This window comes from Camarhynchus parvulus, chromosome 27, assembly GCF_901933205.1.
Source record: "Camarhynchus parvulus chromosome 27, STF_HiC, whole genome shotgun sequence".
NCBI classification, from domain to species: domain Eukaryota; kingdom Metazoa; phylum Chordata; class Aves; order Passeriformes; family Thraupidae; genus Camarhynchus; species Camarhynchus parvulus.
The window spans coordinates 3,673,116-3,690,237 of NC_044597.1; the positions used below are offsets into that span (position 1 = coordinate 3,673,116).

The 17,122-nt window shown below is 59.4% G+C and overlaps 3 protein-coding genes across 3 annotated transcripts; 1 reads left to right on the forward strand and 2 right to left on the reverse strand.

Annotated features, from left to right (window-relative positions):
* Positions 1–312: 312 nt before the first annotated feature.
* LOC115913948 (retinol dehydrogenase 8-like) lies at positions 313–2,756 on the reverse strand. Its single transcript, XM_030966273.1, has 6 exons — positions 2,652–2,756; positions 2,414–2,575; positions 1,754–1,933; positions 1,588–1,681; positions 1,321–1,504; positions 313–586 (listed from the first exon to the last, which is right to left on the reverse strand). Exons 1-6 carry the CDS (start codon positions 2,746–2,748, stop codon positions 347–349), a joined length of 957 nt encoding a protein of 318 aa, XP_030822133.1. The 5' UTR covers positions 2,749–2,756; the 3' UTR covers positions 313–346.
* A 357-nt stretch (positions 2,757–3,113) lies between these two features.
* Positions 3,114–13,657, reverse strand: GRB7 (growth factor receptor bound protein 7). The gene is given in 16 exon segments (XM_030966170.1): positions 3,114–3,944; positions 4,019–4,112; positions 4,997–5,084; positions 5,171–5,231; positions 5,310–5,426; positions 5,549–5,629; positions 6,846–6,944; positions 8,006–8,116; positions 8,197–8,229; positions 8,231–8,335; positions 8,425–8,502; positions 8,573–8,694; positions 9,750–9,906; positions 10,757–10,901; positions 10,978–11,116; positions 13,580–13,657. Coding segments are annotated over 15 exon segments (1,569 nt in total). The 5' UTR covers positions 11,109–11,116; positions 13,580–13,657; the 3' UTR covers positions 3,114–3,797.
* Positions 13,658–14,634: 977 nt separating this feature from the next.
* MIEN1 (migration and invasion enhancer 1) lies at positions 14,635–16,936 on the forward strand. The gene is made up of 5 exons (XM_030966035.1): positions 14,635–14,653; positions 14,949–15,063; positions 15,675–15,772; positions 15,982–16,058; positions 16,278–16,936. The coding sequence occupies exons 1-5, from the start codon at positions 14,635–14,637 to the stop codon at positions 16,359–16,361; spliced, it is 393 nt and encodes a 130-aa protein (XP_030821895.1). The 3' UTR covers positions 16,362–16,936.
* Positions 16,937–17,122: the final 186 nt, after the last annotated feature.

Below are 17,122 nucleotides of genomic sequence, written 5' to 3' on the forward strand. Positions count from 1 at the left end.
TTCCCCACCCCACAGCAGTGCCCGGAGGAAGGAGGACGCAGCACCAGGGGGTGACAGTGTGATGCCCCCTGGGTGCCACATGCCCGCAGGCCAGAGCCCCAGGTGCCCCTGGGGAGCGGGAGGCAGGCAGGGGGCAGCTGCCAGCCCTTCCCAGCCCCGTCACGGCCGCTGCACTCCCGGAGGAAGGTGCTCTGCATTGCTCACCCAGCACAGGTTATAAATACCCTCCCCATTTTAATGTGGGAGCTATTTCAGGCCGGGAACGGGAAGCGAAACCCTGCACGGGTCCTGCCCCTTTACCCCCGTGCCCGGGATGGGCCGGGCAGTGCCCAGGAGCCACAAGGGTTTATTTGAAGCCCAGGAGCCGCGCACCAGCCTTGACCTTCTGAGCCTTCCAGCGGAGCAGGCGGATGGCGCGGAGGCCGAAGCGCAGCACGGCGTCGTACTTGAACACCAGCTGGTAGAAGGCGTCGGTGATGAGGGCGCCGCTGGGGTCGGCGTGTTTGAGGGCAGCCATGGGCGTGTACGCCACGTTGGTCTGGTGCCGGAACGGCGGCCGGGCCGCCTCGATCACCCGCAGGGTGTGCTGCACGTGGGCATGGGATTGTCACCTTCCTGTGCCCACTGCCCCAGCCCACCACCACTGCCATCCCATCTCTGTCCCCTTTGAGCCCTGCCTGCATCCCATCCACATCTGCACCTCCATCCCAACCACATCTGCACCTCCATCCCATCCACATCTGCATCTCCATCCCATCCACATCTGCACCTCCCTCCCATCTACATCTGCACCTCCATCCCACTCACATCTGCACCTCCATCCCATCCACATCTGTGCCTCCATCCTCATTCACATTCCCATGCCCTCCCTCCCATTCTCCTTTTATCCCCATTCCCATCCCATCTTCTTCTCATTCATTTGCTATCCTGATCCCCAAGCCCTTCCCATCCTACCTCTAATCCATCCCACCTCACCCCATCACCATTCCTATCCCATCCCCAAATCCTTCCTGTTCTATTCCTATTTTTATCCTATCCCAACCCATCCCCATCCCATCCTACCATCCCTTCTCATTCCCATTCCATTTCTGCCCATCTCCATCTTCAGGTCCTTCCCATTCCTATTCCCATCCCATCCACATTCCCATCCCACCACCATTCCTATTCTCATTCCCAGCCAGGCTCAGCCCCATCAGGATGGAGCTGTCTGGGTGTCAGCTGCCCCACTGCTGGCTGGGCATTGCTGTTCCTTGTCAGGGCTAATTGACACCTCTGTCCAGCCCAGCCCCAGCCCACTGGGACACCCTGCCCGCCTGGCACCTCTGCAATGTCCTCAGGGGTCTGGCCCAGGCTGGTGAAGACATCCCTGGAGTTCCTCAGGTAGAGCTTGGTGAAGATTTCGGCCGTCTCGGGGTCTGTCCGTGAGTAGTCGGCGCGTTCGGCTTCCTCGTACAGCTTGGTCTCGAATTCCGTCATCACCGGCCCCGGCTCCACCAGGCTGATCCTGCCCAGCGATGTGGCACTGGGCACTGGGCACTGGGCACCCCCAGACCCCTGCCCCAAGGGCTCCAGGGCCCCCACACTCACGCCACGTTGAAGCGCAGCGCCTGCACCACCAGGCTCTCGCAGAAACCCTCCACGGCGAACTTGGAGGCCGAGTAGATGTCATTGAAGACAATACCTGCATGGTTGGGGAGCTCCAGTCAGGCCTGCGTGAGGGCTGGTCCCCCCAGGGCACCCCATTTTCCCCTACCCTGCAGGCCCATGATGCTGCTGATGACGACGATGTGGCCCCCGCGGCGCCTCTTCATGTCGGGCAGCACCTCCTTGACCAGGCGGACGAGGCCGAAGAAGTTGGTGTCCATGAGGCTCTGCATGGCTGCCAGGCTCTGGCACTCCAGGGGTCCCGCCATGCCCACCCCGGCATTGCTGACTGTGGGGCAGGGGGCATCAGTGGGGCGTGCCCTGGGCAGGGGGATCTCACACCCTGGGCATGGGGGGTCCCCGGTTCTCAGAGTGTCCCCAGCATGGGATGTCCTGGGTGAGGAGGGTCCCTGGTGCAGGGAATGTCCCAGCACAGAGGGTCCCTGGTGCAGGGGGTCCCCAGTGCTTGGAGGGTCCCCAGAATGGGATCTCCTGAGTTTGGAGGCACAGGGAATACCCCAGCACAGAGGGTCCCTGGTGTGGGGGGTCCCCATTGCTTGGAGGGTCCCCAGAATGGGATGTACCGAGTTTGGAGGTTCCCAGCACAGGGAATGTCCCAGCACAAAGGTCCCTGGTGCAGGTGTCCCTGGCACGGAGGGTCCCAGCACTGGGAGCACAAATGGTCCCTGGCACGGGACAAGTTTGCACAGCCCCCAATACAGGGTGGGGGTCACCGGGGTCAGGCTGGGACGGGAATCCCGGATCTCACCCAGGATATCGACGTGACGCCCGGGGATGCTGTCGAGGCAGGCACGGATGGAGCTCTCATCGCACACATCCAGCTGTTTGATCTCCAGCGTCCGGCCCAGCGCCGGCCCCGCCGCCGCCGCCAGCGCCGCGCTCCTGCCCGTGTTCCTCATGGTGGCGATGACTGCGGGCACAGGCGGCTCAGCCCCCGCGGCATCTCCCCGGGATGGCCTTTGGGGGGGTCCCTGCGCCCCGCTCACCTCGGAACCGGCGCTGTTTGTCCCTCGCCAGCCGCACGGCCAGCGCCAGCCCGATGCCCGAGGAGCAGCCGGTGATCAGCACCGTCTTGGGAGCCATGGCACGGCCTCACCCCCCGCTCCGAGCCCCAGCCCCCCGCATTTATAGCAGCTGCCCCCCCAAATCCGAGCCATTAATCCGCCCTGGATAATCCCCCCTGCCGGGGATTTGCGGCGTGGCTGAGCCGCACGTGGTGCCCAGGGAGCACAGAGGGGCCTTTGTGTGGCACCGTGGGGACGCAGCGGGACATGGGGACACTGCCAGGCGTGGGAGATGGGGACGCTGCCAGCCGTGTGCCACCGGCACTGGGGGGGCTCTGGGGATGGCAAGGAACGAAGCAGGAGCTCTGCAAAAATAACCTTTATTATTTCTCACTGGTATAAAACACGTCCCAGTTCAACTGGCCTCGTGGAGACGTGGGGGACACGGTGATGGGTGCCCCCCTCACCCCCACAGCCCGGGACCCCGCTCCTGGGGACCCCAAAACCCCCTCTGGTGAGGGGGAAAGGAGTGCCAGGCCCCTGCAGGGACACTCGGGGCTGGTGCTGCAGGGCAGAGGGGAGAAAGTGCTTGAGTGTGGGGGTCCTGCCATGGGCTGTGCTGGGCTGTGCCATGCTGGCAGTGCCAGGCTGTGCCAAACCGTCCTGGTGGTGCTGAGCTGTGCCATGCTGGCGGTGCCAGGCTGTGCCAAACCGTCCTGGTGGTGCTGGGCTGTGCCATGCTGGCAGTGCCAGGCTCTGCCAAACCACCCAACTGTGCCAAACTGTGCCCTGCTGGTGGTGCTGGGCTGTGCCAAACCATCCCACTGGTGCCAAGCTGTGCCAGCAGTGCCAGGCTGTGCTGAGCTGCGCCATGTCATTGGTGCCCAGCTGTGCCACACCGTGCTGGTGATGCTGTGCCAAGCCATGCCATATCAGCAGGGCCAATCTGTGCCAAACAACCCCAGCAGTGCCAGGCTGTGCCAAGCTGCTCTGTGCCGGGCTGCGTCGAGCCGTGCTCCGAGACTGAACCAGCAGTGCCAGACTGTGCCAAACCACGCTGGCAGTGCCAGGCTGAGCCCAGCCCTGCCGTGCTGGTGGTGCCAGGCTGTGCCAAGCCCCCCCAGAGGCTCAGAGGGCCACGCAGGTGCAGTAGTGGCGCAGCTTGCAGGGCAGGATGCCGCGGTTGATCTGGTGGAACTCCACCAGCTGGATGAGGTCGGCGAAGCGCGTCTGCCCGTCGTCCATGGTGAAGTAAAGCCGCCCCTCCTCCTCGCTCTGCCGGGGGGGGGCTGCAGGTCAGGACCCCTCTGCCCGGCCCCCCCGGCCCCCAGCCCCAGGCTGGCACTCACCGGCAGGATGAGGTAGTGCTTGATGCGCTGCAGGTGGCACAGGGACAGCACGAAGCCCTTGGGGTTCCGCTGGCTCTCCCGCACCAGGAACACCCTGTGAGACCCAGAGGTGGCACTGCTGGCTGGGCCCGGGTCCCCTGTGCCCTCCCAGGTCCCCTCTGCCCTCCCAGGTCCCCTCTGCCCTCTCAGTGTCCCCTTTGCCCTCTCAGTGTCCCCTCTGCCCTCCCAGGTCCCCTCTGCCCTCCCAGTGTCCCCTCTGCCCTCCCAGTGTCCCCTGTGCCCTCCCAGCTGCCCTCCCAGGTCCCCTCTGCCCTCTCAGTGTCCCCTGTGCCCTCCCAGTGTCCCCTGTGCCCCACATTGTCCCTCTCCTTGTTTTCTCTGGCAGAGAAAAGCAAGGCACAGTCCTTCCCAAGGATTTCTGAGATTCGCATTCTCTCAATCTCAGAGAAAGGGAAAACACAATTTTTATCACTTGCTGTGCCTGTGTTTGTGCCAAAGTCAAATGCAATGTGGAGATGATTTACCCAAAGTGAGGATGTTTTGTTTCCTTGGCCTGTCAGGACCAGGTGTGTGTGTGTTGGGAGATTCTGTGCAGTGTGTGCAGAGTGAGTGTTTGGAAGATTCAATTTAGATTAAATGTATATAATATAGTACAATAAAGTGATTAATTCGCCTTCTGATATCAATGGAGTCAGATGCATCATTCTTTCCCCTTCACTGGAGTTGCCTTTGATTTACAATAACCCACGAACCCCCTGTGAAATTCTGGGAGCAGCCCAGCACCCCCTGGCACCCCTGGGAGTCTCTGTGACCCCCAAACCCTGCAACAACCTGGGATCACTCACCTTCACCCCCACTTATATCCTGTATCCCCCCAGGAGCTGCAAAACCCCGTAACCCCTGTGCTCCTGAACCCCCCTGGAGTTCCACATCCCCCCCAGGAGCCCCCAAAACCCCCCACCCAAGGGGGTTCCATACCCATCCACCAAGCCCTGGCGGCCGATGAGCTGCTGCGTGTCCTCCCGGGAGATCCTCCCGTGGAACCAGGGCTGGGTGCGGTGGATGACTGTGGGGACAGGGCTGTCACACTCGGGGGAACCCCCTGGGCGGGGCAGGGACCCCCCCAAAGCGGGCAGTGAGCCCGGGTCTCACCAGCGCTGAGCGGGGAGCTGTGGCAGGCGGCGGGCAGGCTGTAGCGGTGCGTCGTCTTCTTCTGGGCACACAAGGACAGCAGGGGACGTTGGGGTGGGCTCAGGGGGGCTGCCCCCGACTCCCCAGCACCCCCACTCACCCTCCAGGCCTGGGCCTCCTCCAGGGCCACGCTCAGCACCTCATTGGGGTTCTCAATCACCCGGCCTGTGCACCCCGAGAAGTCCATGGCCACCAGGGCGTTGTCCGAGACGCTGCGCTGTGGGGGACAGGGGGGTCACCAGAGGGGGTCAGGGGCTGTAGGGGACAGGGGACACTCACCAGGGTCTGTGGGGGACAGGGGACACTCGATAGGGGTGTGGGGGGACAGGGGACACTCACCAGGGGTGTGGGGCCGATCCAGGGGGGTTGGCTCAGTCGTGCCTGTGCTTGCTGGTAGTTTCTGTAGAGCTGCATCCCGTACTGGGGGGAACAGCTCTGTCAGCTGGGAGGGGGCCCTGCTGGGGGGTGGGAGAGCACCCAGGGACACCCAGGGACACCCAGGGACCTCCACAGCCCCCCAGGGACACCCAGTGCAGGGGTGGGGAGCTCTGCACCCACTCCACGTGGGCACAGGGACACCCACCCTGAAACATTTTCACTCTGGGATCATATCTCCAGTATCCTTCTAGAACCCTCCACATCCCCCCCTTGTAGCTCTCCAGCATCCCCCAAGCATCCCCCCCTCATCTCTTCAGCACTGTCAGATCAATCCCTTTTCTGACCCTGAGATGGGGCAACTGGGAGGTGTTTTAAAAACTTTTATTCTGTTTTCAGTCTCATGTGAAGGGTGAGACAATACAGATGTTAGAATTCACACCATCACAATCAGAAGCCAACTGTTTCCTAATTAAAATACACTATAAGTGTTTTTTGGGATATCCTGATTTTGGAAGGTTTTGCCACACCATGCTGTAAATGCCTTATAGCAAATCCTCTAAAATTACCCCTTGTGGGTCCTACTACAATGAATCTTTCATCGTTTTATTTCTCTAAAGTATCTGGTCTTATTTGCAAGGCCACCTTTTGAAATTTTTTTCCAAGTTCTTTTTCTGTCCGTCCTATTCCATGGCGTTCTAAGTTTTGAGATTTTGAAATATTTTTTTTCCAAGTTCTTTCTCTGTCTGTCCCATTCCGTGGCATTCTAAGTTTTGAAATTTTGAAATTTTTTTCCTAGTTCTTTTTCTGTCTGTCCTATTCCGTGGCATTCTAAGTTTTGAAATTTTGAATTTTTTTCCCTAGTTCTTTTTCTGTCTGTCCTAGTTCTTTTTCTGTCTGTCCTATTCCATGGCGTTCTAAGTTTTGAGATTTTGAAATTTCTTTCCTAGTTCTTTTTCCATCCATCCTATTCCACGTCACTCTAAGTAAGTTTTGAAAGTTTGAATTTTTTTTTCTGTCTGTCCCATTCCATGGCATTCTAAATTTCGAAATGTTGAATTTCTTTGTCCTAATTCTTTTCCTGCCCGCCCTATTCCAAGTCAGCATTTCTTATCTCCAGGTTCGCACACAGATACACACCGTGTGATCCTTCTGCCACATCACCACCCCGGTATTCCTCCAGAATGTCCCCAAAACCCCTCCAGCATCCCTCTGGCACCATCCCAGCCGGCAGGGGCCGGCAGCACCGCCCGGGGCTCACCTTGAAGAGGCGGAACGCGGCCATCCAGCAGCTGCGGCTCTGCTCATCCTCGCTGCAGAGCAGCTTCAGACCCTTCGCTCCGCTCCGCACCTTGTGGGGCTGCGGGAGATCGGAGCCGTCATATATAATATATATATATATATATAATATATATAATATATATATTATATATAGCCGTTATATATATATCATAATATACTATTATAACATATTATTTTATATATTATGAATATATATTATATATATGATATATGTGGTATATATTATATATTATACACTATATATATGATATATATTATATTAAACTATATAGATTCTATATTATTTATATTATGTATATAATATATCATAATATAATATTAATTTTTATATATTATGAATATATATTATATATATGATATATGTGGTATATATTATGCACTATATATATGATATATATTATATTAAACTATATATATTCTATATTATGTATATTATGTATATATCATAATATAATATTATATTTTAATATATTATGAATATATATTATATCTCATAAATATGGTATATATTATATAATATATATTATATATAATATATATCATATATATCATAAATTATATATATGATATATATTATATTAAACTATATATATGATATATATAATATTAAAACTATTCTAAAGGAATCATTTTAATGATGTATATTGTGATATATATTATATTAAAACTATACTAAAGGAATCATTTTAATGATATATATTGTGATATATATGATATTAAAACTATGCTGAAGGAATCGTTTTAATGAGATATATTGTGATATTTATTATATTAAAACTATGCTAAAGGAATCGTTTTAATTATATATATATTATGATATATATTACATTAAAACTATACTAAAGGAATAGAAGAAAGGATTTCATCAGAAGGCTAGCTAAGAATAGAAAAAGAATGGAATGATAACAAAGGCTTGTGTCTGCGACAGAGTCAGAGGCAGCTGGACTGTGATTGACCATTAATTAGAAACAACCACATGAGACCAATCACAGATGCACCTGTTGCATTCCACACCAGCAGATAATCAATGTTTACATTCTTTTCTTGAGGCCTCTCAGCTTCTCAGGAGGAAAAATCCTAAGGAAAGGATTTTTCATAAGAGATGTCTGTGACACCCACCTTGATGCAGAAGCCGAACTCGGTGGGAGTCCCGTAGAGCTTCTTGCCCTGAGTCACATAGTAGATGTTGGACTCGGTGAGGTCAGCGAAGTACTGGAGGTGCCGGGGGTCCTGGGGGGTTTGGGGTGTCAGGGTTGGCCCTGCTGGACCCCCCGTCCATCCCCCCTTTCCCCAGGACCCCCTGGCCTCACCTTGGAGGTGCCCTTGGTGGAGTAGTAGAGCCCCTGAGCGGCGCAGGGAGAAGTGGAAACGCTTCCAGACCTTGCGCCCGGCCTCCCGCAGGTGCAGGAAACCCTGGACCTCAGGGCAGCTCCCAGAGTTGAGGAAATTCTGGTGGGGACACGAGGGCTGAGGGGCACAGTGGGGTCCCCAGGGCATGGCAAGGTGCCCGGGGCGCAGCTGGGCACGGTGCCCCGTACCTGGATGAGCTCGGAGTGCGCCATGCTCTTGTTGGCCTCCAGGCAGCTGGACACCATCACCTCGGGGAACAGCAGCTGCTGGGGGACAGAGGCTCAGCAGAGACCCCTCGGGGTGCCCAAAGGGGGGGTCCAGAGGGTGCCCACCTACCGTGCTGCTCTTGAAGAGCTCGTACTTGGCGAAGTTCTTGCGGAACACGAAGCGGCTGTCGGCACCCGGGGCCCAGGAGCTCTGCACCTCCAGCACCGACTCGTGGTCCTCCAGGCAGCGCTCTGGGGGGGACAGGGGGGTGGTGGGGGTCCCACGGGGTCAGCAGGGTGGTGGGGGAGTCCCAGGAATTAAACCCTTTTCTGACCCAGAGATGGGGTAACTGAGAGGTGTTTTAAAAACTTTCATTCTGTTTCCAGTCTCATGGGAAGGGTGAGGCAATACAGATGTTATAACTCACACTATCACAATTAACAGCCAATTATTTCCTAATTACAATACACTATAAGTGTTTTTTGGCCTATCAGCTTTTGCCACACCATGCTGTAAATGCCTTAAAGCCAATCATCTAAAATTACACCCCACGGGTCCTACTACAGTGCATCTTTCACAGTTCTATTTCTCCAAAGTATCCAGTCTTATTTGCAAGGCCACCTTTTGAAACTTTTTTCCTGTTCCTATTTCCTCCCTAACAATGCCTGTCCTATTCCAGAGCATTTCAAAGTCATTTCTAAGTGCCCCACTGTGCCCCCCGGTGTCACAGACACATTTATGAAAAATCCTTTCCTTAGGACCTTTTTCTCCTGAGAAGCTGAGAGGCCTCAAGAACAAAATGCAAACAATAATTAGCTGCTGCTGTGGAATGCAACAGGTGCATCTGTGATTGGTCCATGTTGGTTGTTTTTAATTAATGGCCAATCACAGTCTGGCTGTCTCGGACTCTCTGGTCAGTCGCAAGATTTTATTGTTTTCCTTTCCTTTCCTTTCCTTTCCTTTCCTTTCCTTTCCTTTCCTTTCCTTTCCTTTCCTTTCCTTTCCTTTCCTTTCCTTTCCTTTCCTTTCCTTTCCTTTCCTTTCCTTTCCTTTCCTTTCCTTTCCTTTCCTTTCCTCTCCTCTCCTCTCCTCTCCTCTCCTCTCCTCTCATGAATCCTTTCTCTATTCTTACACGAATAGAGTATTCCATACTCTATTCTTACTATAGTTTCAACACATATCATTTCCTTTTAATATAATATATATATCACAAAATAATAAACCAGCCTTCTGATGGAGCCAAGATCCTCATCTCTTCCCTCATCCTGGGACCCCTGTGAGCTCCACCACCCCCAGGGCAGCTCACCCAGGGCCAGGTGCTGGTGCAGCTCCACCAGGGCCCAGCTGTGGTCGTGCAGCGCCCGCGTCCTGCGCACCAGGGTCTCGCAGAGCTGCCGCGCCGTGGTGCCCGCCGAGGCCTCCAGAGAGCGGCAGGCGCCGTCCTCACCGAACACCTTCACCACCTGGGAGGGGGCACAGGGGCTCTCAGGGCCCCCCCGGCACCAGGGGAGCACAGGTGAGATCATCCCACCCCACCTCCTGCTCCCCAGCTCCTTCCTGTCCCAAGGATGGAATCCCTCCTTCCCAGCCCCTTGACTCATTTGGGAGCTGGTTCCTGTCCTAGGGATGGGATCCCCCCTTCCCAAAGTCTTGATTCATTTGGGAGATGGTTCCTTCCCCAGGGTTCAGGTCCCTTTTTCCAGCCCCTTGACTTATTTGGGAGGTGGCTCCTGTCCCAGGGATGGGATCCCTCCTTCCCAGAGCCTTGACTCTTGCAGGAGACAGTTCCTGTCCCAAGGATGGGATTCCCCCTTCCCAGCCCTTTGATTTTTTGGGGAGGTGGTCCCAGGGATGGAATCCCTCCTTCCCAGAGCCTTGATTCATGTGGGAGAGGTGGTTCCTGTCCTACGGATGGGATCCCTCCATCACATGCCCGTAATTCATGTGAAAGGTGGTTCCTGTCCCAGGGACGGGGATCCCCCCTCCCAGAGCCTTGATTCATCTGGGAGGAGGTTCCTGTCCCAGGGATGGGATCCCTCCCCTCTCCCCAGCCCCCTGACTCCCACCTCACCTGGGGGGTGCCCCAAGAACCCCCTCCCCATCCCCTGCAGGGGTTCCAGCCCCCAGCCCCCCTGCCCAGCCCATTCAGGGGTCCCAGCCCCCAGCCCCCCTGCCCAGCCCATTCAGGGGTTCCAGCCCCTTGCCCAGCCCCCTGCCCAGCCCATTCAGGGGTCCCAGCTCCCAGCCCCCCTGCCCAGCCCATTCAGGGGTTCCAGCCCCCAGCCCCCTGCCCAGCCCCAGCCCCTGACTCACGTGGGCGGTGCCCTCGCGGGGGGGTCCCTGTCCCAGGGCGGGGCTGCTCAGGATCGGGGAGTTGGAGGGGCTGCAGAGCTCGGGGAAGGGGTTGGGGATGCTCGGCAGCGACGACGCCCGCGGCTCCTCCTGCGGCGGCTGCCGGCTGCAGGAAGGGGGGTGAGCTCTACACCCCCTGTGACCCCCCCTGAGCCCCCCTGACCCCCCCGGGCCTCACCCACCTGCTGCCGTGGATGAAGAGGGGCTGGGAGCGGCGGAGCTCGGGCGGGCCCTCGCCCCCATCCCGCTCTGCAGGACCCCCCTCCTGCTCGGGGGGCTCCCAGAGGCTGCTCTGCTGAGCCCCCCCCTCCATGGCATCATCTGTGGGGGGAGACAGAGGGGGTCCGGCACCCATGAGCACATCTGGGGGGCCGTGGCCAGCTGTGGGCAGCCCCCAGGTGGGCTCCCAGCCCTGGCACCCACCCAGGGGTGTTTCCCTGTCCAGACAAGCAGGACCCCAGCCCTGGGTGGGATGTTGGGACACCAAGGGGGTGTCCCTGTCCCCGCAGTCCTGTCGGGGTGCTGGGGGCTGGAGCACAGCCCTGATGGTGAGCACAGCCCCTTGTGAGACCTGAAAAATTCCCTCACCAGCACCGAGGGTCTGGGAGCGCTGGGAGATGCTGAGCTGAGCTTTGCCAGGCTGAGCTTTGCCAGGCTGAGCTTTGCCAGGCTGAGCTTTGACGGGCTGAGCTTTGCCAGGCTCAGCTTTACCAGGATGAGTTTCACCAGGCTGAGCTTTGCCAGGCCGAGCTTTACCAGGCTGAGCTTTGCCAGGCTGAGCTTTGCCAGGCCAAGCTTTGCCAGGCTGAGCTTTACCAGGCTGAGTTTTACCAGGCCGAGCTTTGCCAGGCCGAGCTTTGCCAGGCTGAGCTTTGCCAGGCTGAGTTTTGCCAGGCTGAGCTTTGCCAGGCTGAGCTTTACCAGGCTGAGCTTTGCCAGGCCGAGCTTTGCCAGGCCGAGCTTTGCCAGGCCAGGCCGTGCCGGCGCCGGGCAGAGGAGGAAGCCGAGCGTGGCGGCGGCGGCGGCTCAGCCCCAAACCCCTCCTCGGGTCCGGCCAAACCGGTCCCGGCAGCCGCTCCCAGCTCCAGCTCACCGCGCTGGCATCCGGGCCCGGGAGCCGGGGGCGAGGGAGCCGCCGTGGGAACCGCCGCCAGCCCCGCCGTGTCCCCACCCACGCCCGGTGCCACCGAGCCCGGGCACCGGGACCGGCCCCGGGATGTGGCCCCGGGCTGTGCCGCGGCCCCCCCAGCACGTGGCGCACGGAACGCACGTGGCACCCGCGGTGGCACCCACGGTGGCACTCACGGTGGCACTCACGGTGGCACTCGGTGGCCGCGGGGCACGGTGTTAATCATTCGCCCGCTGCCCGGCCCTGCCGCCACCTCCCGGGGTCCAAGTCCGTGCTTGGCAGGGCTGATGTCACCCCCGTGCCATCCCTGTGTCCCCGCCGTGTCCCTGCCCCTGCCATGTCCCTGTCCCTGTCCCTGCCATGTCCCCATCCCTGCCATGTCCCCATCCCTGCCATGTCCCTGTCCCTGCCATGTCCCTGTCCCTGCCATGTCCCCATCCCTGCCATGTCCCTATCGCTGCCATGTCCCCATCCCTGCCATGTCCCCGTCCCTGCCATGTCCATGTCCCTATCGCTGCCATGTCCCTGTCCCTGCCATGTCCCCATCCCTGCCATGTCCCTATCGCTGCCATGTCCCTGTCCCCCCCCCTCTGCCCCATCCCCGCTCCCCGTGTCCCCTCCCAGCTGTGCCCGGGGTGATCTGGGGACACGGGGACAGCCAGGGCTCAGGCAGGGTGGGTGGGACACAGCAGGGGACACACGGGGTGGGGGGGGGGATGTGACAGACACGGCCCTGTCGGCGGGGACACCGCCCTGGCACCACCCCCGTGGTGGCCTCAGGTCACCCCGGTGTGACTGTGCTGGTGGCAGTGGCAGGGTGGGGACACTCGGGGTGGGACAAACGGGGGACACGGGGTGTTGGGCAAAGGGACAGGGACACCAGGGTATGGGGAGGGGGACAGGAGGGGCCAGGACAACCAGGATGGGTGTGGGATAAACAGGGGACACAGGGGACATCAGGGTTAGGGGATGGGAGACTGGAGGGGCTCAGGAGCACCAGCGGACAAGCAGGGGACACAGGGGACATTGGGGTTATGGGGAGGGGGACAGGAGGGGCCAGGAGCACCGGGATAGGCCCCAGGGCCACCAGGGCTGTGGAGCAGGGGGTCCAGGGCCACCAGATTGAGGGTCCCAGGGCAAGAGGGCTGAGGGACAGGATCCCAGGGCCACCAAGGTGAGGGGACAGGATCCCAAAGTCACCAGGACGAGGGGATGGTATCAGGGTGAGGGGATGGGATCCCAGGGCCACCAGGACAAGGGGACAGGATCCCAGGGTCACCAGGGCTGAGGAATGGAGTCACAGGGCCACCAGGGTGAGGGGACAGGATCCCAGGGCCCCCAGGACAAGGCACAGCGTGCCAGGACCACCAGGATTAAGGACCAGGACGCCAGCTGCGGGTGGGGGTCCCGAGATTGGGGGTCCAGAGCCCCGCAGGGGCGCAGAGGAGGCAGAGGAGGCGCGGCGGGACGGCAGAGGAGGAGGAGGAGGAGGAAGAGCCGGGAGGAAGGCGGGAAGGAGGGAGGGGAGGGCTGCGGGCCCAGCCAGAGCTGCGGGCTCGTTCCCGACAGGACAGAACCGACAGCCCGGGATGAGCAGCGATCCCCCCCCAGCCCCGGGAGCCCCCCGGGAAGCCCCGGGCCGGCCCCGCTCGTACCTGCAGCTGCCGCCGCCTCCCGGCCCCGTCCCGCCGGACCAGGGATTCCTGTTCTGCCCGCCCTTTATCTACCTGCAGCAGCTCCCGCCCCCGCCTGACATCACCGCGCCCGCTCCCGGCCCCCCAGCGGCACCCACAGGGGCCCCCAGCCCCCCCAGACCCCTTGGGGGGTGTCCAGCCCCACCCCAGCCCAAAACCCCCCCTGAGGTGGGGATGGGGAGTTTCCCACAATGCACCGGGCGTGAGGGAACATGGGGACACCTCGGGGTGTCCTGGGGGTGCAGATGCCACTGAGCCCAGCCAATTCCCCTATAACCACCCAATTCCTCTAGGCCCTTTCCTCAGCCCCCCAACTCCCCTATAACCACCCCCAATTCCCCTATAACTCCCCAATTCCCCTATAACTCCCCAATTCCCCTATAACCCCCCAATTCCCCTATAACCCAATTCCTCTAGCCCCCCAATTCCCCCATAACCCCTAATTCCCCTATAACCCCCCAATCTCCCACCCCTCCCAGTCCCCCAATTCCCCTATAACTCCTCAATTCCCCTATAACCCCACAATTCCCCTATAACCCCCCCCAATTCCCCTATAACCCTTTCCTCAGCCCCCGAATTGGAGTTTGGGGTGGGGCTCCCCTAGGACGCCCAAATTTGGCCTGGAAGGGTCCCATAAGGGAGGGGGTGTCCCCATTGTCCCCTCAGGGACCCCTGTCAGGTGGGACTGTGGGGTCAGGGAGGTTTCATGCAGGTCAGGGGCCCTTCCAGGAGGGTTGGGGGCGGAATTTGGGATTTGGGAACGCAGTGGGGTCCTTTAGGGGCTCTGTGTGTGTCCTGTGGGGTCCCTTGGGAGTGTCCCCTGTGGGGTCCCTTGTGGGTGTCCCCTTTTGGGTGACTGGGGGTGCCATGGGGTCACAGAGGTGTCCCCAAGGAGGGGTTCAGGGGTCCCTGTGGGGGATGCTGAAGGTTCCTATTGGTCTCTGAGGGGGCTACAAGACCCCATAGAAACCCCACAGGGGTTTAGGTGTGGGTCCCACCGAGCAGTGGGGACTCCCATGGGAATCCAGAGCTCCTGTGAGGGTCATTTCAGGTCCCGTGTGTGTCTCCAGAGGTAATTTTGGGTCCCACTGGGCTCACTGAGGTCATTGTGTGTCTCATGGGGGGGTTTGCGGGTCCCCTGCGGGTCTTGGGGGTCACTGCGGGTGACACACGGTGAGTTTGGGTCCCTTGGGGGTTACTTGAGGTCACTAGAGGTGTCCTGGAAGTCACTTTGGGTCATTCTGTGTCTCCGGGGGGTCACCGGGGTCACGGCGGTCCTCCCAGAGCAGACGAGACGAGGGCGGGGCGGGGCAGAGCGGCCGGAAGTGAGCGCGTCACGTGGCCGCACCCGGAAGCGGCGGCGCGGCGGTATCGGGGGCCATGAGCGGCGGCACCGGCGACGGGAACGGGGCCGAGCGGCGGGTCCGCATCGTGGTGGAGTATTGGTGAGGGGGGCCCGGGGGCGGATGGACCGAGGGGACCCCGGGGCCTTCGGGGGTACCGGGGAACGGCTCACAGCGGTACCGGAGCACCGGGAGCACAAACTGGGGGGAACTGGGGTGAGGCATGAGGGGGGGTCCGGGCACGGAGGGGGCTGGGGGGAGAAGGGAGAGGCTGCGGGGGACTTAGAGGGGTTGGGGGGGCTGAGGAGGGGGTGGAGGGAGCTTGGGGGGCTCTGCAGGGTGGGGAATTGGGGGTTATAGGAGATTGGGGGTTATAGGAGAATTGGGGGGTTATAGGGGAATTGGGGGGTTATAGGGGGACTGGGGGGTTGTAGAGGATTTGGGGGGCTCTGAGGGTGGGAAATTGGGGATTATAAGGGAATTGGGGGGCTGAGGAGGGGCTATGGAGGATTTGGGGGGCTCTGAGGGGGAATTGAGGGATTACAGAGGATTTGGGGGCTGAGGAGGTATTGAGGGGCCGTAGGGTAATGGGGTTTGGGGGTGTGGGAGGGCTCCTAAGGGGGGCGTTGGGAATTGGGGGGGGGGGCTCCTCAGTTCGGGGAGGGTTTGGGGGGTCCCTGTACCCCCTCCTCAGGCTGCTCCCCCCTCCCCAGCGAGCCCTGTGGCTTCGAGGCCACCTACCAGGAGCTGGCGAGCGCCGTGCGGGACGAGTACCCCGACATCGAGATCGAGTCACGCCTGGGGGGCACCGGTGAGACCCCACAGCGGCCTCGGGGGGACACCCCAGTGCCCTGCTGGGGGTTGGGGGGGTTAAACCTGCCTGGAAGGCCGCGGGGGGTGGGGTGGTGGTCTGGGTGTTGTCCCTCTGCAGGGTCAGTTTGGGGGCAGAGCTGGGGTGGGGAGGCCATGGGGGTTTTGGGGGGCACACAGCTGATGGCTGAGCCCTGTGTGTGCCCTCAGGTGCCTTTGAGATCGAGATCAACGGGCAGCTGGTGTTCTCCAAGCTGGAGAATGGAGGTTTTCCCTACGAGAAGGATGTGAGTACCCACGGCTGGGCTGGGCTGGGGGGGTTTGGTTTGCAGGGAGCCCCTCCCGTGATGGGATCATTGCTTCATCACCCTCTGGAGCTGTTTCTCTTCCTACCACCCTGCCAGGACCCTCTGCAGGTCCTGCTGGGGTGGGGTGGGAGGGGACAGAGGGGCAGCTCCTCAGTGTGGCCGGGGTTTGTCCCTGTCACCCCCCCCGTGTCTCCCCAGCTGATCGAGGCCATCCGCAGAGCCCGCAATGGGGAGCCCCTGGAGAAAATCACCAACAGCCGCCCCCCCTGCGTCATCCTGTGACCCCCCTGGGGACAGCAGGGTCCCCCCACGCTGCCTTCCTTAAACCCTGCACCCCTGGGGGGGCTCAGGAGCCTCCTGGTGGCACTGGGGGTCCTTGTGTCCCCTGCCCGAGCAGCTGTGGGGTGGAGCTGTGGATTTGGGGGGGGTCTCCCCTCTGCCTTTGCCTTCCCCTCCTCATCAGCTGCTCCTCCCTGAGGGGTACAGGGTTGGCACCCCCATTTCTCTATGCTGGGGAATCTGGGGAGGGGGGCTCTCCCATGAATGGGGAGCCAGGCTGGGAGTTGGAGCAGCTCCCAGCAGGTTCATTCCAAGGGGAGTCCACAGGCTCTAACTCTCCCTGGGATCTGTTAATGATTAAAATCCCTCTGGCACTGTTTAATCCAGGCCATGGGAACCCCAGGCTGGCCCCAGAGGCCCAGGTGTGTTCACATCCCCCCTGCCCATTCCCAGGCTCCCAGCTCCTGCTTCCTGCCTGGAATGTCCCTGCCCTTGGCCTTGTCCTGGGGGGATCCCCTATTTATTCTATACTGTGTATAAACCCAGCGGCCTGGGTGGAATAAAGGATGGAGAATGTGGCTCCTCTGCTGTCCCTTGGCAATGGGGGGTGCCAAAATCAGGAATTTTGTCCCACAGGCAAGTGGTGGGGGGTGGCAGAGGGGGGAGGGAGGGAAGGAGGGGGAAAGGAGGAGGGAGAAGGAAAAGGGAAGATAAAAGGGGAAAAGGGAATGGAGAAAGGGGAAATGGGACAGAAAAAGGAATGG

Excerpts from the sequence above, each read along its gene's own strand:
- MIEN1 (XM_030966035.1), top strand. Across the intron at positions 15,064-15,674 it reads CGCATCGTGGTGGAGTATTG|CGAGCCCTGTGGCTTCGAGG; the intron begins GTGAGGGGGGCC and ends CCCCCTCCCCAG. Across the intron at positions 15,773-15,981 it reads GTCACGCCTGGGGGGCACCG|GTGCCTTTGAGATCGAGATC; the intron begins GTGAGACCCCAC and ends GTGTGCCCTCAG.
- LOC115913948 (XM_030966273.1), bottom strand. The coding sequence starts at position 2,748 with ATGGCTCCCAAGACGGTGCTGATCACCGGCTGCTCCTCGGGCATCGGG. Across the intron at positions 2,576-2,651 it reads CAAACAGCGCCGGTTCCGAG|TCATCGCCACCATGAGGAAC; the intron begins GTGAGCGGGGCG and ends CTGTGCCCGCAG. Across the intron at positions 587-1,320 it reads CCCCTGAGGACATTGCAGAG|CACACCCTGCGGGTGATCGA; the intron begins GTGCCAGGCGGG and ends GCCCACGTGCAG.